Source organism: Drosophila bipectinata, chromosome XL, assembly GCF_030179905.1.
Source record: "Drosophila bipectinata strain 14024-0381.07 chromosome XL, DbipHiC1v2, whole genome shotgun sequence".
Taxonomy (NCBI): Eukaryota; Metazoa; Arthropoda; class Insecta; order Diptera; family Drosophilidae; genus Drosophila; species Drosophila bipectinata.
Window position 1 is genome coordinate 16,255,322 of NC_091734.1, and position 27,884 is coordinate 16,283,205.

Consider the following 27,884-nt stretch of genomic DNA (forward strand, 5'->3'; position numbering starts at 1 on the left):
GTTTCATTTCCGCAATGCTGAAAAACTATCTACAATAAACAAATAAATAATAAAAAAAAATATACCTGTTTTTGCCAAAAATCTTGAATTCTACTTTCAAGTGCTTATTAAACTTGAAAAGCTGCAATTTCGAAAATATGTCTACCGACGCAGTATCCATTTTTCAATTTTGATGATCCAGAATCGAGTTATGATGCTCCCACAATTCACCTTAGTTCAGGTTATTGAGAAAAATGGCTGCCGTTGTCGTATTTGTTTGTGTTTCTCCATGAAAATTGTAAATTGATATTTTTGAAAGGACATTTTCTAAACGTCCGATAAATAGGAGTTCTTTCACCAAGAAAGAATAACAGAGATCAGAAGTCTTTACACAAGAATTGGCCCTATTCAATGGCGAACTTTGTGCAAAGGTTGAGTGACTCGGTGGAGACTCATGTCTCATGTGTCCCCAGTTAGATCCCCTGACGGAGAAAACTATAAGTTTTTCCGTCTTACAAAAAATATATGACACACAAAGTAAGAAAAGTTCCACTCCCATTCCCATTCCCATTCTATGGATGCGTTAAAATAACCCCAGCATGCAAGTATAGGCCTATTTTCCCTTAAAGCGTTTTGGGTTTTTCGAAATCCGGATACGTTTTACTTATTGAGGGATTGAGGCCCCAAGGGCTCATTATTGAGGGCTCTAGATGGCATTCTATTTAATCGTTGAAGAGATTATAGGGCAACTCATGCCCATTTAACCACAATCCACTTACGTTTTCGAGACTCTCCGAACCATCTTTCTGCTCGCAGAGGGATTCCTCGGTCGCATCGCTGCGAGCGGGAGTCTCTACATGCTCGTTGCTGGTCACGGTCCGTGAGCGCCGTCGCGGTCTTCGCGTTCCGCCGGCCGTGGCAGGCGGTAGTGGAGAGGCAGGCACGGAGGGAGTCGAAAGCGCGGACGCAAGGGTTTCACTGGAGCGACGGCGCCGCTGCTCACACAGATTCTCCAATTGCTGGTGAGCCTTGAAGACGGCGTCGCACGGCACATGGGCCAAGTCCCCGGAGGATTTGCTGGGGCTGATGGTGGCCAATGAGAAGCTTGGGTCTGGACTGTGAAAGTTAATCCCTGGGTGACTAGCAGGACGGCGAGAAGGCGACATTAGCATGGCGGGCAACGCGGCTTCCACGGCGGCCAGCTCCTTGGCCATAGAATTCTCCCAGTCCATGGTGTCAATGTTGTGATTCGCAGCGGAGGCCGCTTCCTCCAACTCGGCTGGTTCCTCCTCCTCTAGTTCTAGTGACTCTAATGCTGATGATTTCACCTCTTCGATGGGGTACACGGCCCGGCTCCATCGCTCTCGCGCTCTGCGGCACTTCTCCGCGCTTCGCCCGCTCGCGACATCGGCCTCGTACTGACGCAGTAGCTCTTGCTCCCGCTTCTTCAGGAGCACTTCTCGGTGTTTAGGCACATATTGGACCTCTTCGTGTGGCCAGGAGTCTAGATCCGGAGCTGTCTGGCCCACGGACTCGGATTCCAAGCCCTCGTCGGCCGCATAGTCCGCTATCTGGTCATCAGCCTCCGACATGAACTCCTGCTCGTGATGCTCTGTTGCCACCTCCTCCGTGTCATGATCTTCGGTCGCATACATATGCGTTTCCGCATCCACCTCTGTATCTGACTCCGCACCTACATACGCAACAGCCTCCGTCTCCATATCCGCGTTCACGTCTACATCCAGGTACACTTCTACCGAGTCCGGCGTACGGTCCTCGTGCTCATGTCTGGAGCGCAAGATTTGCTGTCGGCTGTCATTGCTGTCGGAGGACTGGAGGCCGGCGAAGGGCTCGTACAGATTTGGCAGCCGGATGTCCTCCAGAATGAGCACCCCTCCGCGCTGCACAGGCTGCGTGGCGTCAACGATAGACGAATGCACCAGCCCTGCCCCGGAGGCAGATCGCTGCAGCTCGCGTGCCTCCTCCGCGGATATCACCGCAATGTTCGATGCAATGGAGCAGCTGGTGCTTGAGCTAAGCCCGGGCGATATCGCTCCTCTGGCGTGCGACCGCGACCGCGCACTGGAGCGGGCACTGGCCGTCGAAAGCGGGTTGCTGTGGCAGCTCGCATTGCTGTTGCTACTAGTGGTGTTGCTGTTGTTGCTCAGTTCCTCCAGCGCTATGTCTTGAAGCCGCGTCTGGGTCTTCGTGCGCCTTGTCTGCCGGCGGGTGGATTCAGTCTTGGATTTCTTCCGGCGCTTGCTACCGCTCTTGCTCCTGCTGTGCCTCTTGCTGCCGCTTACACGCCCACTAGCGTTGCTGTTGCTGTCCGCAGTGGTGTTGGTGTTGCTGTTGGCATTGCTATGACTATTGTTACTCTCTCTTCTGCTACTGTGATCCTCTTCTCCGTTGAGGGTCGGCGGTCCCCCGCCGTTAGCCAGGTCCTCCTCCACCCTGTCCAGAATAGCTGGCAGGTCTTCCTCCCTGGAGGCTGCTACCAGAACTGACTTGTTGCGGGACTTGAAGATGCGCTTCTGGCGCTCCTTGATAGGCAGGTTTAGATGGTCACAAGCTTCAGCATCAGCATCAACGTCAGCCTCGGGGTCGGCCTCGTCCGGCTTAGCCTCTTCTTCCGGATCTACTTCGACGTTGGCGTCTGACGCTACCTCTTCAGTAGTCTTGGTCTCCTGGGCCTCCAGTATCCTCTCCTCGGACGCACTCGACTCTTTCGCCTCCAGTTCCGACTCGAACGATGCATTCGCTGCCGGTTGATGTCCCTCGTCAAATCCTCTGAAAAGTTCATCGTACGCTTCCTTTCCAGCCCCGGATTCTTCATTCGTAGCTTCAGGCGCCTCAGGCTCTAACTGCCCTTTGCCGTCGAGTCGAGTGGCGCAGTGCCTGTAGCTGAGACCGTTTTGGCCGTCCTGCAGTTCCTCCTCCTCCTCAAAGTCAAAACAGGAGGACATGTTGGCCGATACTTGCTTCGGTAGAGTCAAGGATTTGCCCTTTTCGCTGGGGTTGGCACCAGGATGCATATTCACGCTCTTCTTCCGTTGGCGCGGCTCGTTCTCCACGAAAACGACGCTCTCGTTGGAACTGGCGTCGCTGTCCTGAATGACTATGGGTTCGTCTGAGGTCTCTAGCTGGCCGTCTGTGTCGAACTCCTGCACCACCATGTCGCGCCGATCCTTCTTTGGTATGTTGCGAATGCGCTTCTTGGACGCCTGCTCCTGCTCTTCGCCTTCCTGCTCCTCTTCTGTCGTCCGATCTGGCTCCCTTGAGAGCTTTTCCATTTTTTTGCCGTTGGTCACAGTTGGTAGCTGTTGGGGGGGATGCTCCTCCGGAGGATCCTCTGTCTCATCGTCGCACCACTCAGCGAGCAGGCTCAGCTGAAGCTCCAAGGAGGATATTGGATCTAATACGGCGACGGGCAATGTCGACGACTCCTCCCCGCACTTTTCCTCCCCACCCACTGAAGGCGGTACTGGTGGTGCCGAAGAAACTGACTGGGAAGCTAGTGACACCGAGGCTCGATGTCTTGAGTGCGTTCGCTTCTGTCGTTTGCTGCTTTCAGGTGGGTGTTCCGTGGGGGCGTGAACCGGCGCGGGAGCCGCGGTCACTGTTTTCCGCATGGGATTGCCCCGCCGAGCTGGCGGCGCGGACCGTTCACTAACACCAGTGGCCAGCGTGCGTCGCCGGCCTCCACTGCGCCGCTGGGTGGACACGGGCATGGGCGGCGGCAGCTCTAATGCCTTGGCTGGCGGCGACATGGCTTGTTGGCGGCGGCTCATGGAACGTGTCAAGCGGCGTTGCTTAGCCGGAGGCTGGGGCGCTGGCATTGTGGCACGCAGCTGGTTGGCCCGTTGGCTGCGCGGATCCCGGGGATTCAGCGAGCTGCGGCGCGGCGCCACTGTAGCAGGCACTTTCGGCGACAAGGAACAGCTGTTTCGGTTACTGCGGCTGCGACTGCGCGTGGAGTTCGAGGCGGTGGAGCTGGTGTCGCTGGGGTGCACCACTCGTTCGATGGACGCCATTGTCATCTTCACGATACTTGCCACCTTCTGCTGGGCCTCGTCCGTCAGAGGGGCGTCTACCACGATGGAGACGTGCCGCGAGTGGCAGCGGACCGAGTTCTTGTGAAAGTGCGTGCTGTCCCGGCTACTCCTGACCGTCAACTGACGGGGGTCCAGCGCGTTTGTCGTGTTCGCCCGTCGCGCGGCCCGAGTCTGCCGGCTGGGATTAAAGCTGCTGACGCTCGTGTTGGTACTGGTGCTGGTACTGTGGCTACTGTAGTTGCTGCTGGTGTCCATGTGGGCGCGCCGGTGGATGAGCAGCACGCTCATGCTGTTTGTACGAAAGCTGCAGATGGTGCACTCGTAGCTGGCCTCGTCACAGCGTCGCTCGCGAGCCTGGCTTGGAGTCCCGCCGATGTCCATGATACGGAACGTGGGCTCCTGCTGTGGGTGAAGACGATTATAGCTAGTTGGGATCCGGCTTGGGAAGTGTTTATTGGCTACTTACTCGGCTTAAAGGCGAGGGCGCTCCGCTGGAGCTGCGCGTACTGCTGTTCTGGTTGCTGCTGCTGCTGGAGAGGAGCGCCTTGATGAGGCTGTCCGGCCGAGCGGCAGGCCCGCTGCCGCTCTCCGGATGCGAGTGCGAGCCGCCCAGGAGCTGGCGCTGGTATCGCGACTCTGCGATAGCGACGTCGTCGCTAAACTTGTCTCCAATGTGGAGTCCATCGGCTTTTTCTGCAGTTTTTAAAAGAGTGTTTATCAGAGATAGTAATTTTAAAATACATCGTGTTTGAAGCACTTGCCGACAAACTCTATAATATCCCTGCCAACAAACCTGACTCTTTGAACTCTGCAAACCTGCGATTAACACGCTGAAGCTATACTCTATGGGGTTTCAAATATAACCCACCTAAAAAACTCGTACCCCAAGTAATGCAAACAAGATGAAAAGGCAAGCTGGTTCTGAAAGACTATTCCTATCTCACACAAATAATCAAAAGTGCATTGCATTTTTTCAAAATAGTCTGTTACATTTTGAAGTATTTCTGAGTAAGAAGGTTGACTATTATATTATGTTACGTTAGGAAACTAAAAACAGACTTAAGGAGGCCTTCTACTGAATTGTATGTAGAGTAGCTATATCAACAGGAAATAAATTTAATATTTTTAACAAGTCGACCATCTGCCCTGTCAAACTCTTTAATGGTATTCAAATATATAATATACAAATACGAATGTATAAAGATATAAAATACTGAATGTAGCAGGAATATTGTTTCTCGGTATACGATGGTTTGATGCTTTTTTTCGACAAGTCCAGTCATCGCCACAAGTGTGGCTGACAAATTCAATCAGCCCACTGTCCGTATGGTCTACATAATGGCCTCATCCGAAGGGATTATGCCCCTTGGGACCACACCATCAAGGAAACACCTTCAAAGCCTCGCCTAACTATTATAGACCTAGCCTATTATGGCTAGCGTTCCTCACGAGAATGTCCACTCATATTTATTGCTGAAGTTGCGACTCAGGACCATCGAAATTACATTTTTTTTAGTTACTATGTTCTTTTAAGACTGATTATCGATTTTTCTGCTACTTAGAAGGCGTTAGCTCCGATCGCAACTTGGTTTTGCGACCGGGTGCAAGGTATTATATTCAAAGGTTTTTTTAAAGATGGGAAATCGTTTGAAATGCTTCTTGAATCGAACTGCAATTTTGGGTACTTCTGAACCGCTTTCTGTATGCCCATAGTTCCTTGCTCCTTATCTTGCTCCTTTACACAAATATTGTGTATAGTTCTGGCCTATATAATTTAATAGATACAGTTACTTTGATTTTGGGATGAAATTGAAACATAAGAAATTTTGTCCGCGCTGGCTAGACTGATTTTGCACAATATTAATACATATGTACATATATTCACTACGATAGCTATCTTTAAATTCTATTCATCTTTTAATCTAATCATACCCTTGCAGAGGGTATTATAATTTTGGACAAAAGTGTGAAACGCAGTGAAGCAGACATCTGCGACCCTATAAAGTATGTATATATATTCTTGATCTGGATCACCTCCTGAGTTGATATGAGCATGTCCGTCTATCTGTCTGTTTCTACGCGAACTATTCTCTTCAATGGATTTAATGGTACCGACTAGAAGGCATCTCATTCTGTTAAAGCTACTCGTATCAGAGTATCGCGAACACAGGCCGAAATACTCACTGGTGCCGCGCTTGATGAACTCCTCCTTGTGAGTGCATTGGAAAGGATATATCAGCTTCGCTGACTTCACTTGCTCGCTGTAAGCAGAGGGGAAAGCTAGAGTGAGTCTACACCATGTTGGAGGATGGGCTTACAAGGTTTTCTCATTGAAGAAGGCCACGACGGCGAAGGGAGGCCTTGAGGTGTTGACGAACCGAAAGTCCTGCGACGAGGTTACTTCGCCGGGCCACCAGATCTCCGTGTTATGTATCTTGACCCAGACCACGTCGCCGTCAGTGTACTGCGCCTGCTCGGCTTCCTCGTTGCGAAAGCGCGGCATTTTTGGACTGTTGATCAAGTGCTGTTGCTCCGGCTGGGTCGCTGATTAGTGGACAGACGTCTAGCAGACATGGGTGTGGGCACAGCCCGGAACACCTTGTGACAACTGAAAAGCAAATGAAGAAGTGAAATAAGACAGCGCTCGATCCAGATTACTAACCATCCCAGGAGTTAGGTTAGTCAAAAAAATTAGCTTGAGCAGCGTCTCAAGGAACTCTTCCTTAAATAATAACTAATAATAATCAATAACTAGTCCGCTCCGAGAAAAACCGTTGTTGTCTTTTCGTTTCGGTCTTTCAAAAACTACTTTCTTTGGTTGTTTGGTTAACAGAGTATTTTATGCACCAAACGAAGATTTTTCATTAAATGGCAGTCTATTATATTTTTCAACCATCTGGAAACCCTCAAAACCCTACTTTGGAGTGTATCTAGGCTTTGAACCTTCGCATGGTGTATTTTCTTCCCCGCCCACTAAAGAAAAGAGAAAAATGTAAGCCCCGTTCTGAGCTGCATCTCATTGTCCCAAATATACCCCATTTTTGAAAGAACACTTTCCGAGTCTTGTATTAAAGTTCTCAATAAAAGAAAGTTTTCAAGTAACAATCTACTTAAAAGATTCTTACTAAACTGACTTGTACTGCAGTTACTAAAATCAGATGAGCCGAATGAGGTGAGAATGTGTATCATTACACCCTTGCAGAGGGTTCATCTCCGACCCTATAAAGTATATATGTTCTTGATCAGGATCACCTCCTGAGTTGATATGAGCATGTCCGTCTGTCTGTTTCTACGCGAACTAGTCTCTCAGTTTTAAAGCTATCGACTTGAAACTTGGCACCCACCGGGATCGGTCGACTATATCCTGTAGTTGCCATACAACTGATTGATCGGAAGTGCGACAACTCGGAAGTGGAAGAGCATGTCCGTCTGTCTGTTTCTACGCGAACTAGTCTCTCAGTTTTAAAGCTATCGACTTGAAACTTGGCACCCACCGGGATCGGTCGACTATATCCTGTAGTTGCCATACAACTGATTGATCGGAAGTGCGACAACTATATATGCTATGCTATATATTGGTGTTTTTAGAGTTAGAGAGTTCGGATTTTGCATTAATGCTATTTTTGGCAAAGCAATACTACATACAACATTTCATAAGGATTGTCCGATTATATCTTGTAGCTGCCTGAACGATAACTAAACGATCGAAAATGATATTTGGAAAAATACCAACTTTGGTTTTTTTTTAAGATAGAAGCTTGGACATTTTTTTTTAGATTTTATATTCTAATAGATTGGTTATATTATGATATTCCCGGCCATGCTGTAGGATCGGCAAACTATATCCGATTTTTTCGATACATATTCGGTTTTAACTGCAAGGATATATCCACTTCGGCTCCGCCCGAAGTTAGCTTTCCTTTCTTTATCTTTTCTGTTCCCCCATTACAAGGACGTAGACGTTCTGGTTCCTACGTACGGTCTTGAGATCAGTTTCTGAATCACCATGAAAGAAATCCCACCCAAGTCATCTTCTGTAGGTTCTGCAAGTGATAGTTTGTGTAGACGATCTCATGTTCTCTTTTGTTCCGAAAATGGACCCATTTACTTACGATCAAAGGCTTCTGCAATTGGATAACCAATGTAAACTGCACTCCCACGCTTTTTCCTCTTCACTAAATACATTTTTAAAACATTGACTGCCTTAACTGACAATCGAACGCACATGGAACATTTTTGTTTAATATCTATAAGTTAACATATAGCGCATACTGAGGCTGGAGAAATTATTTTGGGTAAGACCTAAATCGTTCATGTCTGCCTACCTTTTCATTAAACAAGTTAATTTATCTATCGCTCTAAAGCCAACAAAATTAAAAAAATTTTTGGTCCTTTTGGACAGTTTCAGCGTTTTAGGTTGTAAACTAAGACAGTAAATGGACTGAAACCGACCCACAGAATAATTATCATATAAACTAAAAAATATTTCGATTTTTTTAAATTTCTTGCTAGATCCCGCACAATCAAAGGCGTCAAGTTTCCCAACCACTAAATTGAAACTGAATGCTCGATACCTTATATACGAGTGACTAGTGCATTCATTGTTACCCCTTTTGAAGCCCACTTTGCAATCCAAACCCCTTTTTGGCCGAGAACCCCTCTGAATGAGAATTAAACACACGTGGAGTCGAAGTTGGTGTTGGTAAACAATTATTTATTGGTTTTGAATAAGATTAGGTTGATATTATTAGTGTCATTACAATATTCGTCGCGAGTACGACCCAAAGGGAGCCACATACATATAGCCACATAGTTGACTAATGGAATCAAGTAGTCCTCTCGTTTGACGGTCAAGGTTCGCCAAACTAGCCTAAAAACACATCGAAACAGGGGGACAGGACAGCATTGTTCGGTAGGGTGCCCAAGGTGTGGTACAGTACACGACATTCATGTATATATCTATATATATAGGGTTTACGTATGTCTACGCGTTGGGGTAAAAGCTGCGAGCAATTCAATCACATCGAATGCAGCTAGAGCGTGCCGTCGCAAGAATAAGCATAAAATAGGTGTGTAGGGTTAAGTATACAGAGTCCATATCTTTATATCGATTATAATTTGTAAATGTTATCAAATCTTGTGTTTCTTTTCATTAAAGTACGTTGTAAACAGCTCAGTGGGTCAATCACAATTTCGTAAGCAGTCCGAAACATAAAAGACAGAGTCATCTCCACGTCCACGTGCACGTCAAGGTCCGAGTTCGGGTCAGAGGGGTTCAAGGGTAAGGGTGCGATGGGAAGGTTTCGGTATCTGTGTTCGGGAAGGTGGTGTTCTGTATCCGGTAGTTCCAGCTGCCGTTCCTAAAGTGTCTTGGATTTCGGAGGTGGGTGCGAAGGAGGATGCGGATGCGGATGCGGGCACGTCGGGGGAAGGCGGCGCCGTCATTGGTGCGCCTGGGCGTCGACCCGCCCGCCGTTGCCGTTCGTGACCGTCGCCACGTCGTCACCCACGATGAGCACCTTGCCGACGCCATCGGGCGCCACCAGCTCGCCGCTGAGTCCGTCGAGGCCCGGCTCGCTCACGTCGCCGGGGATCTTGGGCTTGGGGCGGTGCGTGTCCACGGCGTCGATGGGCAGCTTGATGTGCTCCACCTTGCAGCCGTAAGCCACTGGCGTCAGCTTGATGACCGTGTGCAGGGGCACGTACAGGTAGGGCAGCTCGTCGGCGGACTTGTCCAAGAAGTAGGCGAACAGGCAGCGCAGCACGGCCTGGTGCGAAACGACCAGCACGTTGCCCTGCCTCTCCAGCTCCATGATGACCGGCTCCAGGCGAGCCACTAGGTCCTCGTAGCTCTCGCCGCGCGGGTAGCGGTACGCAAACTTGTTCACGTCACGCGCCTTAAACTCCTCCGGAAAGCGCTCCTTGATCTGCTCGTAGGTCATCTCCTCGCAGTGGCCGGCGTCGATCTCGTTGAGGGCCTTCCAGCGCTCCTGCGGCGCCTTCACGTCGGCCACCGTCTGGATGGCGCGCTTCATCCATGAGGTCCAGACGCGCAGACCGTCGATGTGCTGCTGGGAGATGAACGTGGAGAGGGCGCGGGCGTACTGGTGCCCGCGGGCGCTCAAGTTCGAGTCGCCGCCGATCAGGCCACTTAAGTTGTGCTCGCTCTCGCCGTGGCGCGTCAGGTAAATGGTGCGCGGCGTTATATGGATGTTCATCAAGTAGTAGACGATTCGCGACTCCACGTGCCCCTCGTTGTTGTAGACGACCACCTTCTTGCCGGCGTTGTAGACCTTCATGAAACTGAGGTGCGACTCGGTTACCTCGTCAATGGGCTGATAGCGCTCCTCGTAGTGTTCGATGCGCTGCAGGAAGTCGCGCACCACCAGCTCCGTGTTCATGTTCAGGTAGTCCGGCGAACTGACCTTCACCTCCAGGATGTTCTGCTCGATGATCTGCGGATCGTCACAAATGGACTCGACGAAGAACAACCGGAAGCCGTGCTGCTTCACCACAATGTCGTAGATGAGCTGCCGCCGGTCGCGGGTCGAGTTGGTGGCGTCGAAGACGGCGATGCTGCCCTGGCCACTGAGCAGCCACTCGCAGGAGTCGTGCAGCGCCTGGTTGGCGCACCTGTTTCGGATGGCCATCGCCTCCTCGTTGTCCGCGCGGAAGAACTCGTGCGACTTGTACGCTGTTGTGGCGTGTCGTCGGTACTCTCCCAGGTTGAAGACGCGCGTCGCTATCCCGATCCAGTTTAGGTAGCGAGCCAGCTTCTTCGAGATGAAGGTCTTGCCGCGCGCCGGCAGTCCCACCATCGCGATTACGTGCGGCGTCGTGCAGTCGGCTATGGTGCGCTCGCCGCGCACGGGGAACGGCTTAGTCATCACCGTCTCCGAGGTAGGTGGCAGGAGCTTGCGCAGTTCCTCGGACATAACCGAGGGGCACACGTGCAGCTCGTTTTCGATGGCCAGGTCGGCGGTCTTCTTCAGCTGGTTCAGCGAGGTGGTGCGCACGCGTAGCGACGGCGAGGTGTTGTATGGCATGTCCATGATGCTGGTGGCGGTCACGGAGCGGGCTAGCTGCTTGGCAACGGCAACGGCGACGGCGGATGCAGAGGATGTGGACGAGGACGAGGAGGAGGATGCGGAGGAGGAGGAGCTGTTGTAGGCGCAGTTGCAGCAGGTGCAGAGGTCCGGGTAGGAGGAGGAGGAGCGGATTGGACGGGGGAGGAGCCGGTTGATAGCTGGCAAAGGCAATGGCAATGTTCCTACTTGGTCCTCGCCGTCTTCTTCGCCGTGGTCGTGGTCGTCGTCCTTTTCCTTTTCGTTCCCGCTGTAGTTGTTGTTGCTGGTGTCGGGGTTGTTGTTGTTGATAGTAGTCCGGCTACTGCTGGCTGAAAGTACTTGATCTGAGCTTGTTTTCTGCTGTTTTGGTTGCTGCTGTTGCTGCTGCTGCTTCTGCAGATGCTGGAGGTGAGCTGTTGCTCCTGGTGTGGCTGAGACTGGTGTTGCGGATGCTGTTTGGTGGTGTGGCGTAGCGAGACATGAAATTAGTCGAGTATTTTCACATAAATGTACTGTTGGGATGAGTTTTGCTTGGATGAGGTTCGTGTGCGGATGAGGATGCAGATGTAGATGTGCATGTGGATGTACCTGCGATGTATCTTATATACGTGCGTGTGCATGTGCGTATGATTCTGTGCCCTCTATGGCCGAAAGATACGCGGAATACCTACAAACCAACTGCCAGCGATCTAAATCCGCGTCTGTATCTGCGCCTGGACTAGCCTCTGGGTAGGTAGATACAAACACGAGAGGGTGGGGGTACACGGGTGGGTGAACGGCTAATATTTGACTTCTTTGCACTTGACGATCGGGCGAGCGGCGAGCGCTGGCCAACGGAGACAAATGAAAGTGAAACCGAGGCGAACACCACAAACACACCACACACAACGTGCGTGCGGCGTGGGCGACGGGCTCGGAGCCAGAGCGAGAGCGGAGAGTGGGATGGAGACTGAGAGTGAGTCGAATGGAGAGCGAGAGAGAACGAGGAACGAGGAACCACTGACACTCAAAAACAATAAATAAAAACACGCCAGCGAAAAGCGAACAAAACCAACATGAAACGGCACAAAACAGCTGATAACGAGGAATCGGCCGCTCGGGGCGCACACAGGGCTATCGATAGTTTCGGATGTCTGGCCAGGCGCTGTGCTGCGACCGGGTTTCTGCCACCGGACCAGAGTTGCCAGGTGATCGCTAGGTGCCAGGTGGCAGGTAACAGGTACCAGGTGTCGCCTGTGTCCCTTTGCCCGCTGCTCCAGTAGACACTCCCGGTCTGCTGCAATAAAGCGGAAAAGAGAAAGAAGAGAGAGAAAGAGCAGGCAAGGCAAGGCAAACATGGAATGGTATCGCGGCGGGGAATGGATTGCGGAATTTACGGCATGCTGGGGGATATTTATTGGTCTGCTTGGCGTATCGTATCGTTTCGAGTATTTCTGAATGGAACGGCGGCCTATCATCGTCCGAAGCTGCACACATTCTTCTAACGGCTGGCCAGCGCGGGCGAGGGCGGGGTCGAGGTCAGTGCTTCCGAGGCAGAACGACGCAGCGGAAATTTACCGGACCAAAGCAGCTTCCACAAACTTGTAAACATGGAAGGGCAGCCTGGGCTTAATCGGGAAATAACAACCAGCAAGCTTCTAACACCATACTTTACGGCCCTTTACAGGCGGGAGGCGGGGTGTTGCGGGTGATCTATCGACGTATCTACACGCGCAAAAAGCCAGCCAAATAGGTTCAAAAGTGGGGACACAACTCAATAAACAAACAAGCCAAATGGGCGGCGTTTAATACTGAATTTACTGCACACAATAAACATTTTTATTGTGCGCTTTGGTCGATAGTGCTAAGTGGATAGGGGTTCGGGAATACACCATTGTTGGAGCTAAGATCCAAACACTGATCGCAAACACAAGTGGAGTAGCGATGGAAGAGACACCTGGGAGGAGGGCTACCGGGATCAGTTTGGGGTACAAGATACGAGAGGCGGAAATGAAGGTGGCCAAGATGGCGATTGGGTGACAATAGGTATGGGTTTTAGGACGGCAATTACCTTGATCAATAAACGATACCCGGAGGAGCAGCGCTGCTGGAGCCGACGGGCCAGAAAGCGACCGCAGAGCGCACAGAAGTAGGAGCTAACGCGGCGAAGAACGCTCAAATACTAAAACCCAGCGCCAAAACTAGCGACTGGGTCTGAGAACGTCGCCGACAGCGCCCCAGCCACGACGCCGCCGACGACGGCGCCGCTAACCAAACGAAATGTAACTGTAACAATTTGCAAAACACAAAAAAAAAAAAAAAGAAAATAAAAGGAAGTGAATATTGGGAAAATTGCGCATCGCCGGCCAGCAACTCATAGCTCGAAGGCGCTGCTGCTCCCAGCTACCAGCTACCGGCTACCGGCTCCCGTCGCCCGGCGGGGCACTCAGTGCCCGGCTCGACTCAAAGTGCGCTGGCTGCCTCACGTGTTCCTGACCGCCAGTCAAGTGGTTGTGCGCAGTATGCAAATCGCAGTTGAGTCGGCTCGGGCTTGGCAAGTGCAATTGGAAGGCAGTCGTCGAGGTAGGCAACTGCCCCGCCAACCTCGCCAAACCCCTCTCCCCAAATCGGGGATCCAGTAGATTAATCGCCTTCGACCCACCTGCGTCATCGGCTGATAGGGAAATCGACTTCGCGGCGAACCCATCCGAGCGCTGCTCTCGCAACTGGTCCAGATGGCGTCGCAAGGTCAAGAGACGGAAAAACAAACAAGACTGGGGACTGGGAATATGGGCGGGCGATCACGCACTGGGGGCATGTTCGATTTGCATCCGCAAATCCGCGATCCGCAACCCCCGGGCCGCTTATCACTGGATTCTCCACAGCCGCTCCGAATTAGATAACCAAGACCTGTTCCCACATCTGATTCCGCGACCCACTTTGCACCTTCTCCCGTTCCCCGAGACCTGTTTCAGCGCAGATCTCTATATTCTTGAATTCCATCAAAAACGATCGAAAAAAACTTCACAGATCAGAGCCAGGACTCTTTCCCCGAGGCATCTATAGAGGAGGAATAGCATCCCTAAACTCGAGCCCAAGTTTCTATGCCGGTTTGTCCGGAAATATTTACTGAAACACCTGCCCGTAATAGAACAATAAAAAATCAATCACCAAAAATGGTTTAAACAACCTGTTTTGAACGATTTTGGGGTTGCTACTCTGTACGTTTCTAGAAGTCACGGGACGGCGGGTGACATGTGTAACAACTTTGGAATGGCTTTCTTTATCGCCATCGCTATGGGGATACTCTTTTTTGTCTATTACTCTTATCGCAATATTTTTGGAAATTTTGATTACTTTTATTATTTTGTAACGAGTACTGTACTTTTTCATTATTCTTCATAGATTAGTATTATTAGTAATAGAAGTACTCGAACCCTTATTTTACCGGTATCTATTTTTAGATATTCTGTTTGGCCATTTCCAGAAAAAGCTCTACCAGGACCGAAAATACAATTTTGAAAGTCATCACATTCCTTTAAGTATTTTCATAAAGCAGGAGTTCCCATTTTTAAAAATCTTATTTAAAAATGTTCTGGCATTTGGCAGAAACAAAAACAAGAATGTATTTCTTCAGTGAAAAGTTTTTGGCAATCTGACAGCAAAATGCGTTTAAATTAGTGCGAAAAACAGGAAATTACCACGAAAAATTGTTATTGTAGTTGCCCTTTGCCTATGCTACGTCACCAGCCACCATGTATATTACTTTGCATTTTCCAAATCCAACAACAAAGGAGGTGATTGCAATGATTGTATATCGTATCTAAGCTTTAATTGGAATGGAAATGTTGGCCTGCAAAATGTAAAACCGAAAACTTAGAAAAATTTCAACATTTAAAGGCAGTTTTACGTTCAATTATTTCGCATGCGAAACACTATATGATATGGTTGCCCTTGTCCCTTGTTGGGGTCAAATAGAAGGAGAAATATATTGTTACTCATCCATTTTGATTCTCTACTCATCTATTTATTCAATTTTTATTATTTTGTTTATTAAAATTTTTATAATATTTTTATCTGCAATGAAGTATTATGTAAAATAAATAAAAGTTGCAAAAATTTACTGATGTCACCTGCCGATAAAAAGTGAAACCTATAGTTTACATCAAAGTTTACATTCAGGGGTGACAGTCGCAAACTTTCATGCCAATTTCGGGAAGCACTTCCACTCAAGAGTTCCCAGCTAAGTTCGTTTTGTATAAACACCTATGAGAAAAGGTGTTTTCTTTGATTTGACATGCACAAAGTGTTACAAATTGTATCTCACAATCGAACTGAATCTGTGGAAGAGCCGAAAAGTGCGTCTATTTATTTAATTCATACACACTTTCTAGCCCTTTTTTGGCCATACTTCGGAGCTCCATAAAGATCCAATCAAGCTATTCAGAGGCTGTAATAAAGTGCCACAATTCGTATTTTTGTGAGTAAGGAACTTTAATGGGGAATTGAACTTCCTTTGAACAAACTGCTTTCATTTTAAAATTACCCTAGAAACGGCCAACTTTATCGGATAAAGTGCTAAATGCTAAATATCTTAGGAATAGAAACAATTCATTGTAGGACCCAAAACTATGCATACCCATTTTCGTACAATTGCATAGTGCATTTCTCACATTCACATCTAGGAGCTCTCGAAGTGTATTTATTTTGGATCAGGTCTTCTCCTGAGTAAACACAACCACGTCTGCGTCCACCCCTAGTCTCTCATTTTTGAACCTATCAGCTCCAAACTTCTCATATACCTATAGCTATGTATATAGACCTATAGCTTCCATAGAACCGCTTGATCGATAATGTTGTAACGTTATTATTTTTGAAGAAATCCGTTTTTTGAAAACGTATATTATAAGAAACTGGTCTCATATTAAAACGTTCATGGGGAATGGAATCCATCCATACTATGGATAACTGTATCCGATATGTGGCATATGCGTATGAGTATTCCCGTTAAATGTGAAAAGCGAATAGCCCAAAGGGTAATGCGACAAACAATTATATTTGCTTGCCAAACTGTTTTTTTTTTTAAAAAACCTATATTTTTGAGTCTCTGCAACCTATTTCTCAAAAACAGCTGTAATATAACAGCGGTAATTATGCACCTTTACAAAAAAGTCTAGACTCTAGAGCCTGATTAAATGAATATTTTAAGTAAATTTTTACTACCTATCAGCAGAGAAATAAATTTCCTCATTTCCTATTCCTATAATTTTCCAAAAATGTTTCTATTGTTGTTAATAATTTTATAATTAATATAAAGTTTATAATTTTGATTATAAAATCAAAAAGTTTCTCAACCAAGCATTCAAATATGTAATAATAAGTTTTTATAATTTAATTGCACTTAGTAAAATAATTAAAACAGTTTGTTAGACGTTTGAATCATTTTTGAATACATTTTTAGGGGCTGCAGCTCAATACTTGCTTATTGTAAGTGTAAATACGAAAATTAGTGTTCCATTAGTAAGCGACTCTTGCTACTGATTTAAATGCCTAACAAAAAATACCAATTTAAAGTGGAAACACTTGCTACCAACTTTCCAAACATTTTTCTATGTATAGGTAGTAAATTTCTAAGGAAAAAAACCCTAACCTAAACCTTTAAATGCCAATTCATGTTAATAATAAATGTTTCAGTTTGACATTCGCTTTATTTACTGCAGACTGCGAAGAGTTCTGCAGTTGCTCGTATTCTTTCTACAAGAGTTTCCAATGAGACCGCACCTGATCACTTATTTTACATCGATTTCTGGGCTCAATCATTATAACCTATGAATATTCGCAAAAGATACCCAGGCCTGGTGTTTGGTTGATTGGCAACTCAATAAAAGCATTTTCCAAAAACGACCATCCCCGGACGGCATGTGGTACAATCTCACGCCGCCTAGCTGATAATCGCCCCTCGGCTCACCACGGCGGAGAGCCAGAGCCGAAAGTAACCGAAAATAATGCCAGTGGCAACAGCAACAACTGTAATTATCGTCGGCAGGAACGGTTGGCCGGACAGGCCCTGATAAGACATGGGCATGGAGCAGAGCAAAAGAACGCAATAGCTGCAGGCAGAAAGAGCGCCTTCCATGCCCACGAGATCCAAGTCCAGCGGCCTGAACACCAATATAATTAGCGGCCGATCGCCCTTATCGCAGGAGCCATCGATCACTGCGAATATCTAAACGGCCAGACCAACAAACGACCGGAGCCAACCTGGCGGTTCCCACAGCCGCCCCACCCTCGCGCGGCTTGCGACAGGTTCTGGTGGTATCTTTATGATATACACCCCCTATCAAGTGTTCATGTCAGCTGCGAGTGATGCTGAGTATGCTGGCAGCGGACTGATGCGTGGCTTCGGCCGGCCTTCCCCGTACTTCCCCCGAGGGGGTCCGATTGCGGCAGTTGGGAAAAGCGGTTGCTCAGCCCCGATGAATGGCTCGCACTGAGTCACTCAGTCATGGGACTTGCTAGCTTTGAATCGTATTAACAATGCCTGTAGGGCCTGCGTCTGGAACTTGGTCTGATAACTGGAACTCTGGGGCACTGGGACTAAAAATAGCTCATCTTTGGTTAAATGCCGCTCTCCAACTTTAGTTTTTAATAAAACTGTCTACTGAAATACACTAGCAGTGCAGCCGCATGAGTCATGCAAGCAGTTTCGGCGAACACTTGTTGCCATCCAGCAAGGGCTCTGGAGCAGAGATGCCGCCAAGGCGCTGGGCCTGGGCCCCCCTCGTGACCCCACGCAACCCCTGGCTGGCCGATCAGGCCACCTGACTGGGGGCGGTGGCTAGCCCGCCCCTACAATGTAATTGCGATTCGCTTTAGCGAAGCTCGTGACCACCGCGCGTTTGTTTGCACACGCCTTAACGTGAATTTCGCCGTAGAGCCACCGTAAGGTGGGTCGGGTCGGCTGGGACCTCCTCCACACCATCCCTCTACAACAGGGGTGCCCAAGCTGCGTGGTGAGAACCAATGCAGATGCCTCGCAGGAGGATGCTCCGGAATCGGCACTGGGGAGTCTTGTTTCGCTCAAAACTAGCGGGGCCTTTGGCTGACGGGGCCATTGCTCCGGAGGTGCTAGAGATAAGCCCACTTTCGGTTTCAGCACCATGTGTGGCGGCCGCGCTCGAAGGGCTTAAGCTTTAAGCACACGAGCTTTCGCTTGCTCAGCAGATAGGGCGACGGGCAGAGGGGCGCATCACTTCTTCCATTCCGCGGAAGTGCTGAGCTGAGTCGGCCGAAGCCATAGGCGGCGTCACTCGCTAACAACGCTATTATAAATAACGGGACATGCCAAGGCCACAAGCCAAAACACAAAAGGGGAGGGAGGGCGGTGGCTCTGGCGGGCGAGCAGGTGATACGGCCAGCAACGAAAAAATGACAAGAAATGAAGACTGTGTGGTGCATATAGCGTATGGCATATGGGATATGGCACATAGCGTGAACCGTGTAGCGTATAGCATATAGCGTATATCGTACCCCGTAGCGGACGGGGACACCAGACGACTGGCCGGTGCAACAACAACGCCCCGGAGGCGGAAAGGAAACTCACGAAAATAGCGAGCGGAATAGTATTCGCATTAGAAGGCAACAGCCATGGGTGGCAGGCGAATGGGAGAGATGACGGCAGAGCAGTGACGACTGGATGGCCGGCAGCGGGAAGGAACAGTGGAGGGGAGCCGACAACGCATCAACAAACGGTGATGCTGCGCAATAAATACGCCCCCGGGAGAGGAGAGGAGAGCGCACTCGGACTATTAGCGATTCTCAAAACTATTTGCACGCAGGGGCGGTGTTTGTTCTTCTAATATGCGAGTGTCCATTGGGCTGCCCTCGCTACCGAGCAGCTACTGCGGAGGAGCAACTGGTGGCCGGTCTCCAAACAATGTTTGCTGGCAGATCAACGTGTTCTACATGCCAATAATGTCGTCGAGTCACATAAATGTTAACCACGCGATGGCCCCAGACGACGATGTCAGCGAAAATCACGAAAACTGCATCATCATCAGCAGCAGAAGAACAGAACAGCAGCAGCAACGGCAACTTGTGGAGGAAATGCAACGTGGATGACATTGTGGAGTAAATGCGGTCCACTCCCACTCGCATACGTACTAAGTGGCTTGGCCGGAGGCTGGGCTGTGGTCGCCAGATCCGGGTCCTTTATCGGGCTAGGGTCCTTGCCTGGGGCGGGAGCGGGAGCGGGAACGGGCACGGGCACGGGCACGGAGAGACCACCGCTCCCGTAGCGGGACGACGTCGTCGTCGACTGAGCCATCGGCGCAGGATAGAGCGAGTGGTCCTTCAAATCCGTTTTCGGTGGACACGGAGTCAGGTAAAAAAAATGTCAAAAAAATATAAACAAACGGTAGAAAGCCAATCAGACGGTACACAAAACACTGGGCGGCGAGATCCGACTGCGATATATATTTGGTTCGGACACGGCACAAGTAACACGACAAGAAACGAGACGAACGAAACCAAGAAGCGAAATAGCTGGGCGCTCGGCCAACCGCCTTCCGTTCCACACACGTCGCTCGACAAAGCAGGAATGAGCGCAGAGCGCCAAGCGAGGCGAGCTGCACAGGCACGCGAGCGATCGCCGAGCAGTGGGGCCGTCGTTGCCGCTGCCGCTGCCGCTGCCGAGGCCGACGTCACTCATCAGCCATCCGCTGTTCAGCGCTAATCGTAATCTCAGTCGCTTGTCTATGCAGGGATTACGAGCTGTAGCGGTAAATAGCGAAACAGCCACGCCGAGAAGTATAGCGCTGCCAATCGATGTGTCATCCTCCACAGCCGACTCGAAGCCGCAATGCCCTGACATGTCCAGGCCACAAGACAACATCACCAAAATCACCTAAATATTCAGGACATGCCTTCGAGACCGATCAGGGATCGAGCAAAGCTTAATAACATGACTCAATTTCAGTTCGCGAACCGGGCTTTCGACAGATAACCTGCTCGCTAATCTGGAAAATCTTTGAACATTGTATTCGACATCCAGGTGGTACCTGCTATCGAGTCGCCATCTGTGGGCGTCTTGATCGCTCCAACTTACTAGAGCCATGCCCCGTTTGGGACTCACAGGATTTTCAAACAAAAATGCAGTTCTTCAGGACAATAAGATTACTACTTATCCCCTACTAATTTTCCCTTTTCTTGGCACTCTTTTGCGCTTAACTGTATCACTGAGAGGGAAGTTCATTTCTGTGCAGGAGCGCCACATAGTTGTGTATAGTTCCTGCCATCTGCGGAAGTTCGGGTACTCAGACCTTGTCGGCCCATCCAGAATGCGTCAAAGGAAAAACAATAACAACCGGTACGGTACATATGTACACACATTTGCTTGTATGTAAGCGCTATTTTTGTTGTGTCTGTGGCAGCAAAGGGAGGCAGTATACTAATTGAATTAGCACTCGAGGCTTTGCCAAAAAAAACTATTTGCCACTGTAATTTTGATGTATTTTTGGTTGGACTTCTCCCGACTGATTTTTGACTCGTGATCTCTCTCCGCCATCTATTGCCAATTCGAATATAAAATAATTATTTTTGTTATCAGACCGCTGTTGAAAAAAACACTAGTTGTAATCTTAAATGTTGCTTTTTATTAATTATTAACAAGAAAGGAAAGCTAAAGCCTTGCAGTTAAAACCGGATATATATCGCAAACATCGGATATAGTTAATATGATAATATAACCCAATTTATTATAATACAAAATTTAAAACAAGTCCCAAACTTCTATCTTCAACAATACCAAAGTTGGTATTTCTACCAAAAACCATTTCCGATCAATCAGTTATATGGCAGCTATAGGATATAGTCGGCCGATCCGGGCCGTTCCGACTTATGTACTGCGTGCAAAGGAAAGAAGGGTGTGTGCAAAGTTTCAAGTCGATAGCTTTAAAACTGAGAGACTAGTTCGCGTAGAAACGGACAGACCGACAGACAGACGGACATGCTTATATCAACTCAGGAGGTGATCCTGATCAAGAATATATATACTTTATAGGGTCGGAGATGTCTCCTTCACTGCGTTGCACACTTTTGACCAAAATTATAATACCCTCTGCAAGGGTATAAAAATGTTAAACCCTGTTTAAGTTAAAATAACTTTAGGGGAAATGTTATGTCCAAATAGCAAGTCAATCTGGTAAATATTGTCACTATTTTTAAAAGCTTTTTTAGGGTTTCTCAGACGATTCTCAGAAAACATGATTCCAAAGTCGATGCCCATCATAGCACCATACCCACTGCGCTGATTCTTTTGAAACATTACTTCTTCGACTTTAAAGTTTAAACTGTTCTTAAGGGGGGACATCTGAGTAGAGTTTTAAAAAAATCGAAAATTTTTTTTTTTCGCTTAAAAAATTTTTTAGGGTCTTAAAAATAACATCAAAAGATGGAGTCCGGCCAAAGTGTCTAAGTGTCGAAATTTTCCATTCTGCGGCGATGCCTCACAGGTATATCCCACAGTACTTACAACTTTAAACGCGTTTTTCTCGAAACCGCTTTTTTTGAGTAGGTCGAACACATAACTCGAACAACTCTTAGCCTATCGATCTAAAATTTTGACAGTATACTCAGAATACCTATGTCTATCGACACACGTAGGATTTTTATATTGCTCCCTTTTTTTTATCAACAATTTTGTGACGTTTTTAGTTCGTGAAAATTGAAAGTTTTGTTCAATCACTCACCATTTTGGAAAAAATCAATATATAGAAAAAATCCTACGTGTGTCGATAGCCGTTGATGTACAGAAACTAACCAAACTTGATTTTTTGTTTTAGATCAAAAATTAAGGACGTTCGGCCATGGACCCCCTTTAAAAAATAGGGCCTACGAATAAGGGCTGCAGGGCCGCATTGGCTTTTAAGTACCGGCCCGAGTCTGCACAAATATATAGTTTTCAGGTTATAAAAACGAACTCTGTGTATATCTCTGTTAAGAGCCGATAACGTGGGTTTGCTAACAGAACGATTACCAATTTTATCTCGATTATTTCCACAAATAAACCGGGTATTTTCGATTAATATCAGTTTAAATTGCAATACCCCTGAGTAGATTAGAACTCCTCAAGGACAGCCACTCAACATCTGGTGGGATTTTCAGCTAATCCTAGCTAATAGTCCAACCTGAACCCAAGTAATGCCTGAATAACTTTAATTGTTAAGTGCTAGGATATATAATATACCGAGATAAAATCTTACGATATGGGACCCAACTTCCATTAACAACTGAGGCTCTGGCACCCATGTCAGCTCATATTTAGCAGTTAAGAGGCAGCTATAAGACAACCAAAAGTTATACTAATTCCACTGAAAAGGAAACAGCCCGAAAGTCAACAAACAAGCGACCTAAACATGGAACAGCCTTGGAAATAGGTGTTGCTGGTTGTCCGCTGGCGACGCATGCCTCAGCCACTCCCGCTCTAGGACTAGCAGAAAGAACAGGGGTTGCACCTCCGGGTGAAATTAAAAAAAAAAAAGGTAAAACTCCGAAACTATTTTAGTATTTACGAGTAAAAAATAAAGGAAAACGGAGCAACAGAAACATGCCACTACTGCACTACTGCACATCCGTTAAAATGTACAGATCTGCCAGCTTTCGTAGCTGGCATATGTAGTATGTTTTATTTAATAAGGTAGACAGTTGCAGTTTTAGGATCTCAGCGACTACGGTGACGTGGCCCTTCCCAATGGGTTAATGGGTTTCCGATTCGGCTTGTTGTTTTTGTACTCAAGCACATATGCATATAATTGTATGTTACCAATTATAATTACTGCGAGCGAAAAATTTTTATTGCAATTGTACTACGGACATGATACTATGTGCTGTAGAAAAAATTCCTTAAGTAGCACAAACACCATAAATGCTTGCAAACAAGTTCACCAGTCACTTAAGTCACTGGGTTGCGCAAAAAATGTCGAGATGACTGGAAAGTTCCCTATGTGCACCATTTAGCCCTATCATATAACTCGAATATAATTTATCGAATATATTTTAAAATATAAATAAATAAAATATATTTTTATCTTTTTCCAAAGTTGACTTCTTTTTTTTATTTTAAAATATGTATAAAAATCGGTGACGTTTTTTTTTTATATTTTTGTAAACAAACTTTTTTTCAACCTTTGTCCTGTCAAAAACAGCTATTCTTCCGAAGTAATAGGCAACACTGCAGAGGAGCTTGTTAAGGAGTTATACGCAGCTCCGTGATCGAAAAACAAGACCGAAACCGCATTTTTTAAATTTTCTTACGAAGAGACCTAAAACGCTTCCAAGACAATTATTAACTTAGCTATCAACTACTTTTAAGCTTATAAAAGCATGTCGATCCTGTAAAATTTACGGATCTGCGGAAGATTTTTCCTTTTTTTTATTTTTTATGAAAATAAAAATTAAAAAAACTTGACGGTAGAGAAGGATCCTAGCCGAATTTTAATGTGGGCCTACTTGGCGCCAGCCGAATGCTTCACCACTTCGCTATTCCTGAACATTTTAACTTAAAGTGATATCACAGTAACAGTAGAAAATCATGGAGTTGAGGAGTAAATATAGAAGGCGATATGTATGATCTCTTTTCTATTGGGTCCATTATGGGTTATTATTCCAATGTTCCAAAGATAGTGCGTTTCAACAATATAATTCTCCGTGGAACCCCCATTCATAGAGATTTCTACAGCGGTTTCCACTACGAACTGAGCCGAAGTTAAGGTGATTTGTATATTTTTTGTTTTTCTTGAAAGGATTATAAATTTTGAAAAAAAAATTTCAAACAATTAACATATAATATAAATAAAATAAAAAAACATAAAAATGAGGATTTCTCGAGCCCGATTTGAACTCGTTTCCCTCTGAACACCAGCCAAGCACTCTACCACTTGGCTATCCCTAACTCTTTGTCGCGCGAAAAATTTCTTAGGCTGATGTCAGAGTGCGCGCGAGAAGCGAAGCGAAGAAATGCGAGAAACGATGAGCAAAGCAAGAAGATGGCGGAGTGAGAGCTGCGAGAAGAATTGAAATGACCACAAAAATTGATGTATAGCTTCGAAAATATTTATCGAATTGAGTTACATATAGGAATATGTACATGTTCATGTTCATATGTAGATAAGAATAAAATAAAAACAAATTTTTTTGGTTTTTTTGAAAATCCTAACTGCATATAACCCTTTAGTTGTTAATAAAACATTATTCTTTGGACAAAGTTACCTTTGATAAATTTCATATTAAAAAACCGCACAATAGAGAGAAAGTTTTAAACCGATAATAAGGCTAATCAAGAACCTTATACAATTTTTATGCCAATGAGTATCCAAATATTTATATTTTATATCTGTTTTTAACTAAATGGAGAAAAATGGAGGTATCGGTCACACTAAAAATATCAAGATGAGCTTTTTACTTCCTAAATTTGAGTCTTCATGGCCCGAATTCGACTGTCTTAGCTAAATTGTAAATTTTACTTTTACATTTTTATTTTTACAATTTTATTTATTGGTTTTTATATTTATTTTGAAATATTTTTTATTTTTATCTTTTTATTATTTAATGCTTGGTATTTTCTGACATTATTCAATTATTATTATTCACCTTACAATTTTTCAAGATTCGAGTTTCCATTTCTATTTCGATTAAAGCAGTTTCGATAGTTCCTTTAAAAAACGAGAATCTGACAGCCCTACAGCGAATAAGATGCACAAAACAAATACGAGAAAAGCTCCCGCAGGCAGAACGAAACATTAAGCGGCAAAATGCAACACTGCCAAACAACAATGGCGGCCTCTCTCGGTGTGTTTGTGTAGCCCACCGTACCCCCAACGCCAGCTGTCAGGGAGAAAGAGACAGAAGAGCAGAAAGAACCACGTAGAGATGGACAACTCCGCATGTATTGTTCATTTAGGAGCGTACAGTGAGAAAACCAAAAACAAAAAGCCCGCGCATACCGGACGAGACGGAAAAGCACACGGTTCAGAGGGAGCAAATAACAAAACAAGGCAATCCAATCCGATAACAGAAATGCACTCGCCGAGTACAGAACGTCGAAAAACGTCAGAGTAAAAACAAAAATAAAAGAGCTTGCTGGTATTGGTGGCCTGTTCTGTGCTTGTGTGCGAGGTCTAGCTGTGTGTGGGTGAGTGTAGGGTATGCGCGTGTCATAGAAAGCATGGAAAAAGAACACAATAAAATGCAACTCACCTTCCGTTCGAGCTAAAGTTCTCTTAAAGCACGTAGCTGCTGTCCCGCTCTTCGCACCTGCACTGCTCCGTGGCGACGAAAGGGCACTGTTTTATTTTCTCCAGCCGTTGTTCCTCAATTCCAGCAATTGTCTTATCCTTCGCAAGTTCACCTTGTGCGCTACCGCCTGACGGATTTCGTCTGTGCTCAGCTGGTGTTTGGGGGTTGGCCAATGCTTTTGGCGAATATCGCTTCTGCCGAGAAAATCGACTCGGCGAGAGACAGCAGCTACAGAAGAGAGAGCGCAGCAGCGGCACCACAAAACGAAATACAGCTCGTCGAACACTGTTTTGACACTTTGCCCCAAACTGGCTCCACACTTCACAGTTACATATTTACTTTCGGCATCAACGAACTGAGCCCAGCTCCATTGACAAATACGCCCAAAATGCCTTGTGGCAAAGGCCCAAGACACTGGCCGTTGCTGTGCTGTTAACGGCTAACAGAGCTGTAAACGCAGAGCACACCAGTGCACGGTGCACTAGTGTGCGTTCCCACACGTACACCAATGTGTGGTTCGCGCTTAGCTTAACCCACTGCATCCCGAATCCGTCCCCACCACTTACCGCTTCAGCAGTCCAGCCACTTGGAGTTCCTAAATTGACATTTTTTTTGTAGTTGGTGCTGCAGTTTCTATTCCCTCGTTGTTTCAGTTGCTGCTGTTGCCACTTTCTCGCTCTCTCGTGACACACACCACAAGCCAGAAGCCACACGCACACACGCGCACTTAGGGCGCGCGGCCAAAAAAACTCTGGCACCAACAAACGGCCCGTTCGTGTGCGTCTGTTGCTGTTGTGATATTACCGATTTAAATACACTCACACAACCACGCGGAACGAGAAGACGTATCCGATTATTATATACACAAATATATCTATATATACTTTTGATTCTGATGGGCGCTCTTCGCTACAACTGCATCCCAAAAACACAGACACACACAGACACGCGCAGACGCGGGGACGAGGATGCACTTGGTCGGTTGGTGGGGAGCTCACCTTCCCGCCCGCAGCCGTTCTTGCAGTTGCAGTCCCTCCAGTTGTCCAGTCATCCAGTCATCGCCGTCCCCTGGGCCGCACTCCTGGCGGCCACCACCACAGGAGGAATTGCAATTTAAATTTGAAGCCGAGACGGAAAACGAACGCGGCGCAGCGCAAGAGCAAGACGAACACAGGCGTAGAAAAGAAAAGTCTTATTTGACGCAATTTTCAGGCACTTGGCCTTCGTTTGCCCGTTTTGGGTTTTGGTTAAACTTTAACCGTGCAATAAAAGGATTTATTCTCCTTAGCACTGATGATTGGATTATGTGTAATGACAAATACAAAAAAAAAAACCAGCAGCGAATTAGAAGACAAATGTAGAGTGGCGAAACTTCGGTAAGACCGTCAGCGGTGGACTGTTAGTTGACAGCCACACTATCGCTACCAGTGCTGCCAACTTGGCTATATTAACGTGTTGCTAACTTGCTAAATCTGGCAGGATACAATTATGTTAATCACCTAGTTCGCCTTTAGACTTATGGTGGAGCCGGAATGTTACTACTATGTTATAATAAAAAATCAAATTTGGATAGCTAAAATGGTTTATTTCTTAAATATATGTGTATTAGGATACATTAAAAATGATATTTTAAACAAAATATCATATTAAAAAAATTGACCAAAAAACACCACATGAGGATTTATTGTAAACCACAATGGTATATGTTCTTTACAATCTTCAAATCCCCTCAAAATATCGATAATTTTAATATATTTATTAATAATAGTAAGTTATACTAACTAATCCTAATCGAACGATTAGTAATAAAGGTTTTGGAAAAAAATGATTTTTTTATTTCAGTAAAAGGTCGAATAAGTTTTAAAAGAGTATTATTTTATAATTCCTTTTAATTCCTGTGAAGCTAAACTTTTGGTCCCTATTTTCGAAGTCTATTATCCCTATTTCGAAGCATTCTAATATGAATTATGCTAATGCTTCTTATGCTAAAAATATCGATAAAAAAAACCATAAAAATTAGGTAGAAATCCTATTTTACCAAAAATATACTACAAATGTAAAATTTTTGATTTAATGTTTTTAATCTCTTTATATTTTTTTACTTAGCTGGGCCAATTACTACGGTACATTGAGGTAATATAGGTTGGTCAACTAACTTGTATCTATATAAGCTACGAAATTAAATAAAATACCAAGAATATTTAATTTAAAGACTTTATTTCGAAAAATAACAGATAGTTTTTGTTGCACGTCTTGCTTTTATGGTGATAAAAGTTTGAAATAACAAGATATAAGTTTGTACATGTAAATATCTAGGTTATAGAATTTTACACAAAAATAGCCAGATTCAAGGTTTTTACACAAAACAAACTTTCGTGTTACCCCAACAGATGGCGCTGCAAATCATATTTCAGCGCAAGGCGATGCCTTTGACTAACATTCTGGCAACACCGCCGCGTCTAAATTTTATAGATGTGCACTTTAAAGTTGAAACATATGTAGACTTGGCAAA

General features: G+C 46.2%; 2 protein-coding genes across 4 annotated transcripts in view; both read right to left on the reverse strand.

Annotated features, from left to right (window-relative positions):
- The window catches only part of LOC108120112 (serine-rich adhesin for platelets), a 31,074-nt gene extending 4,323 nt beyond the window's left edge, over positions 1–26,751 (reverse strand). Inside the window, exons 1-5 of one of the 2 annotated variants that reach the window (XM_017233620.3) lie at positions 25,939–26,751; positions 6,353–6,642; positions 6,219–6,295; positions 4,501–4,727; positions 759–4,436 (exon numbers count right to left, since the gene is read on the reverse strand). In XM_017233620.3, the coding sequence (XP_017089109.2) occupies positions 759–4,436; positions 4,501–4,727; positions 6,219–6,295; positions 6,353–6,537 (4,167 nt within the window). In that variant the 5' untranslated portion in view covers positions 6,538–6,642; positions 25,939–26,751. The other variant, XM_043211146.2, reaches the window with a different exon arrangement.
- Positions 8,728–19,679, reverse strand: Pfrx (6-phosphofructo-2-kinase/fructose-2,6-biphosphatase). Of its 2 annotated transcripts, none has more exons than XM_017233622.3 (2): positions 19,244–19,679; positions 8,728–11,553 (listed from the first exon to the last, which is right to left on the reverse strand). In XM_017233622.3, exons 1-2 carry the CDS (start codon positions 19,404–19,406, stop codon positions 9,476–9,478), a joined length of 2,241 nt encoding a protein of 746 aa, XP_017089111.2. In that variant the 5' UTR covers positions 19,407–19,679; the 3' UTR covers positions 8,728–9,475. The 2 variants fall into 2 exon arrangements, with proteins under 2 accessions (XP_017089111.2, XP_017089112.2); XM_017233623.3 differs by lacking the exon at positions 19,244–19,679 and adding an exon at positions 11,773–12,157.
- Positions 26,752–27,884: the final 1,133 nt, after the last annotated feature.

What these genes read in the sequence shown, in the direction of transcription:
- Pfrx (XM_017233622.3), bottom strand. Translation starts at nt 19,406, where the DNA reads ATGGCTCAGTCGACGACGACGTCGTCCCGCTACGGGAGCGGTGGTCTC. An exon ending in GCCTCCGGCCAAGCCACTTA is followed by an intron (nt 11,554 to 19,243) that starts GTACGTATGCGA and finishes ACCACCAAACAG; the next exon opens with CATCCGCAACACCAGTCTCA.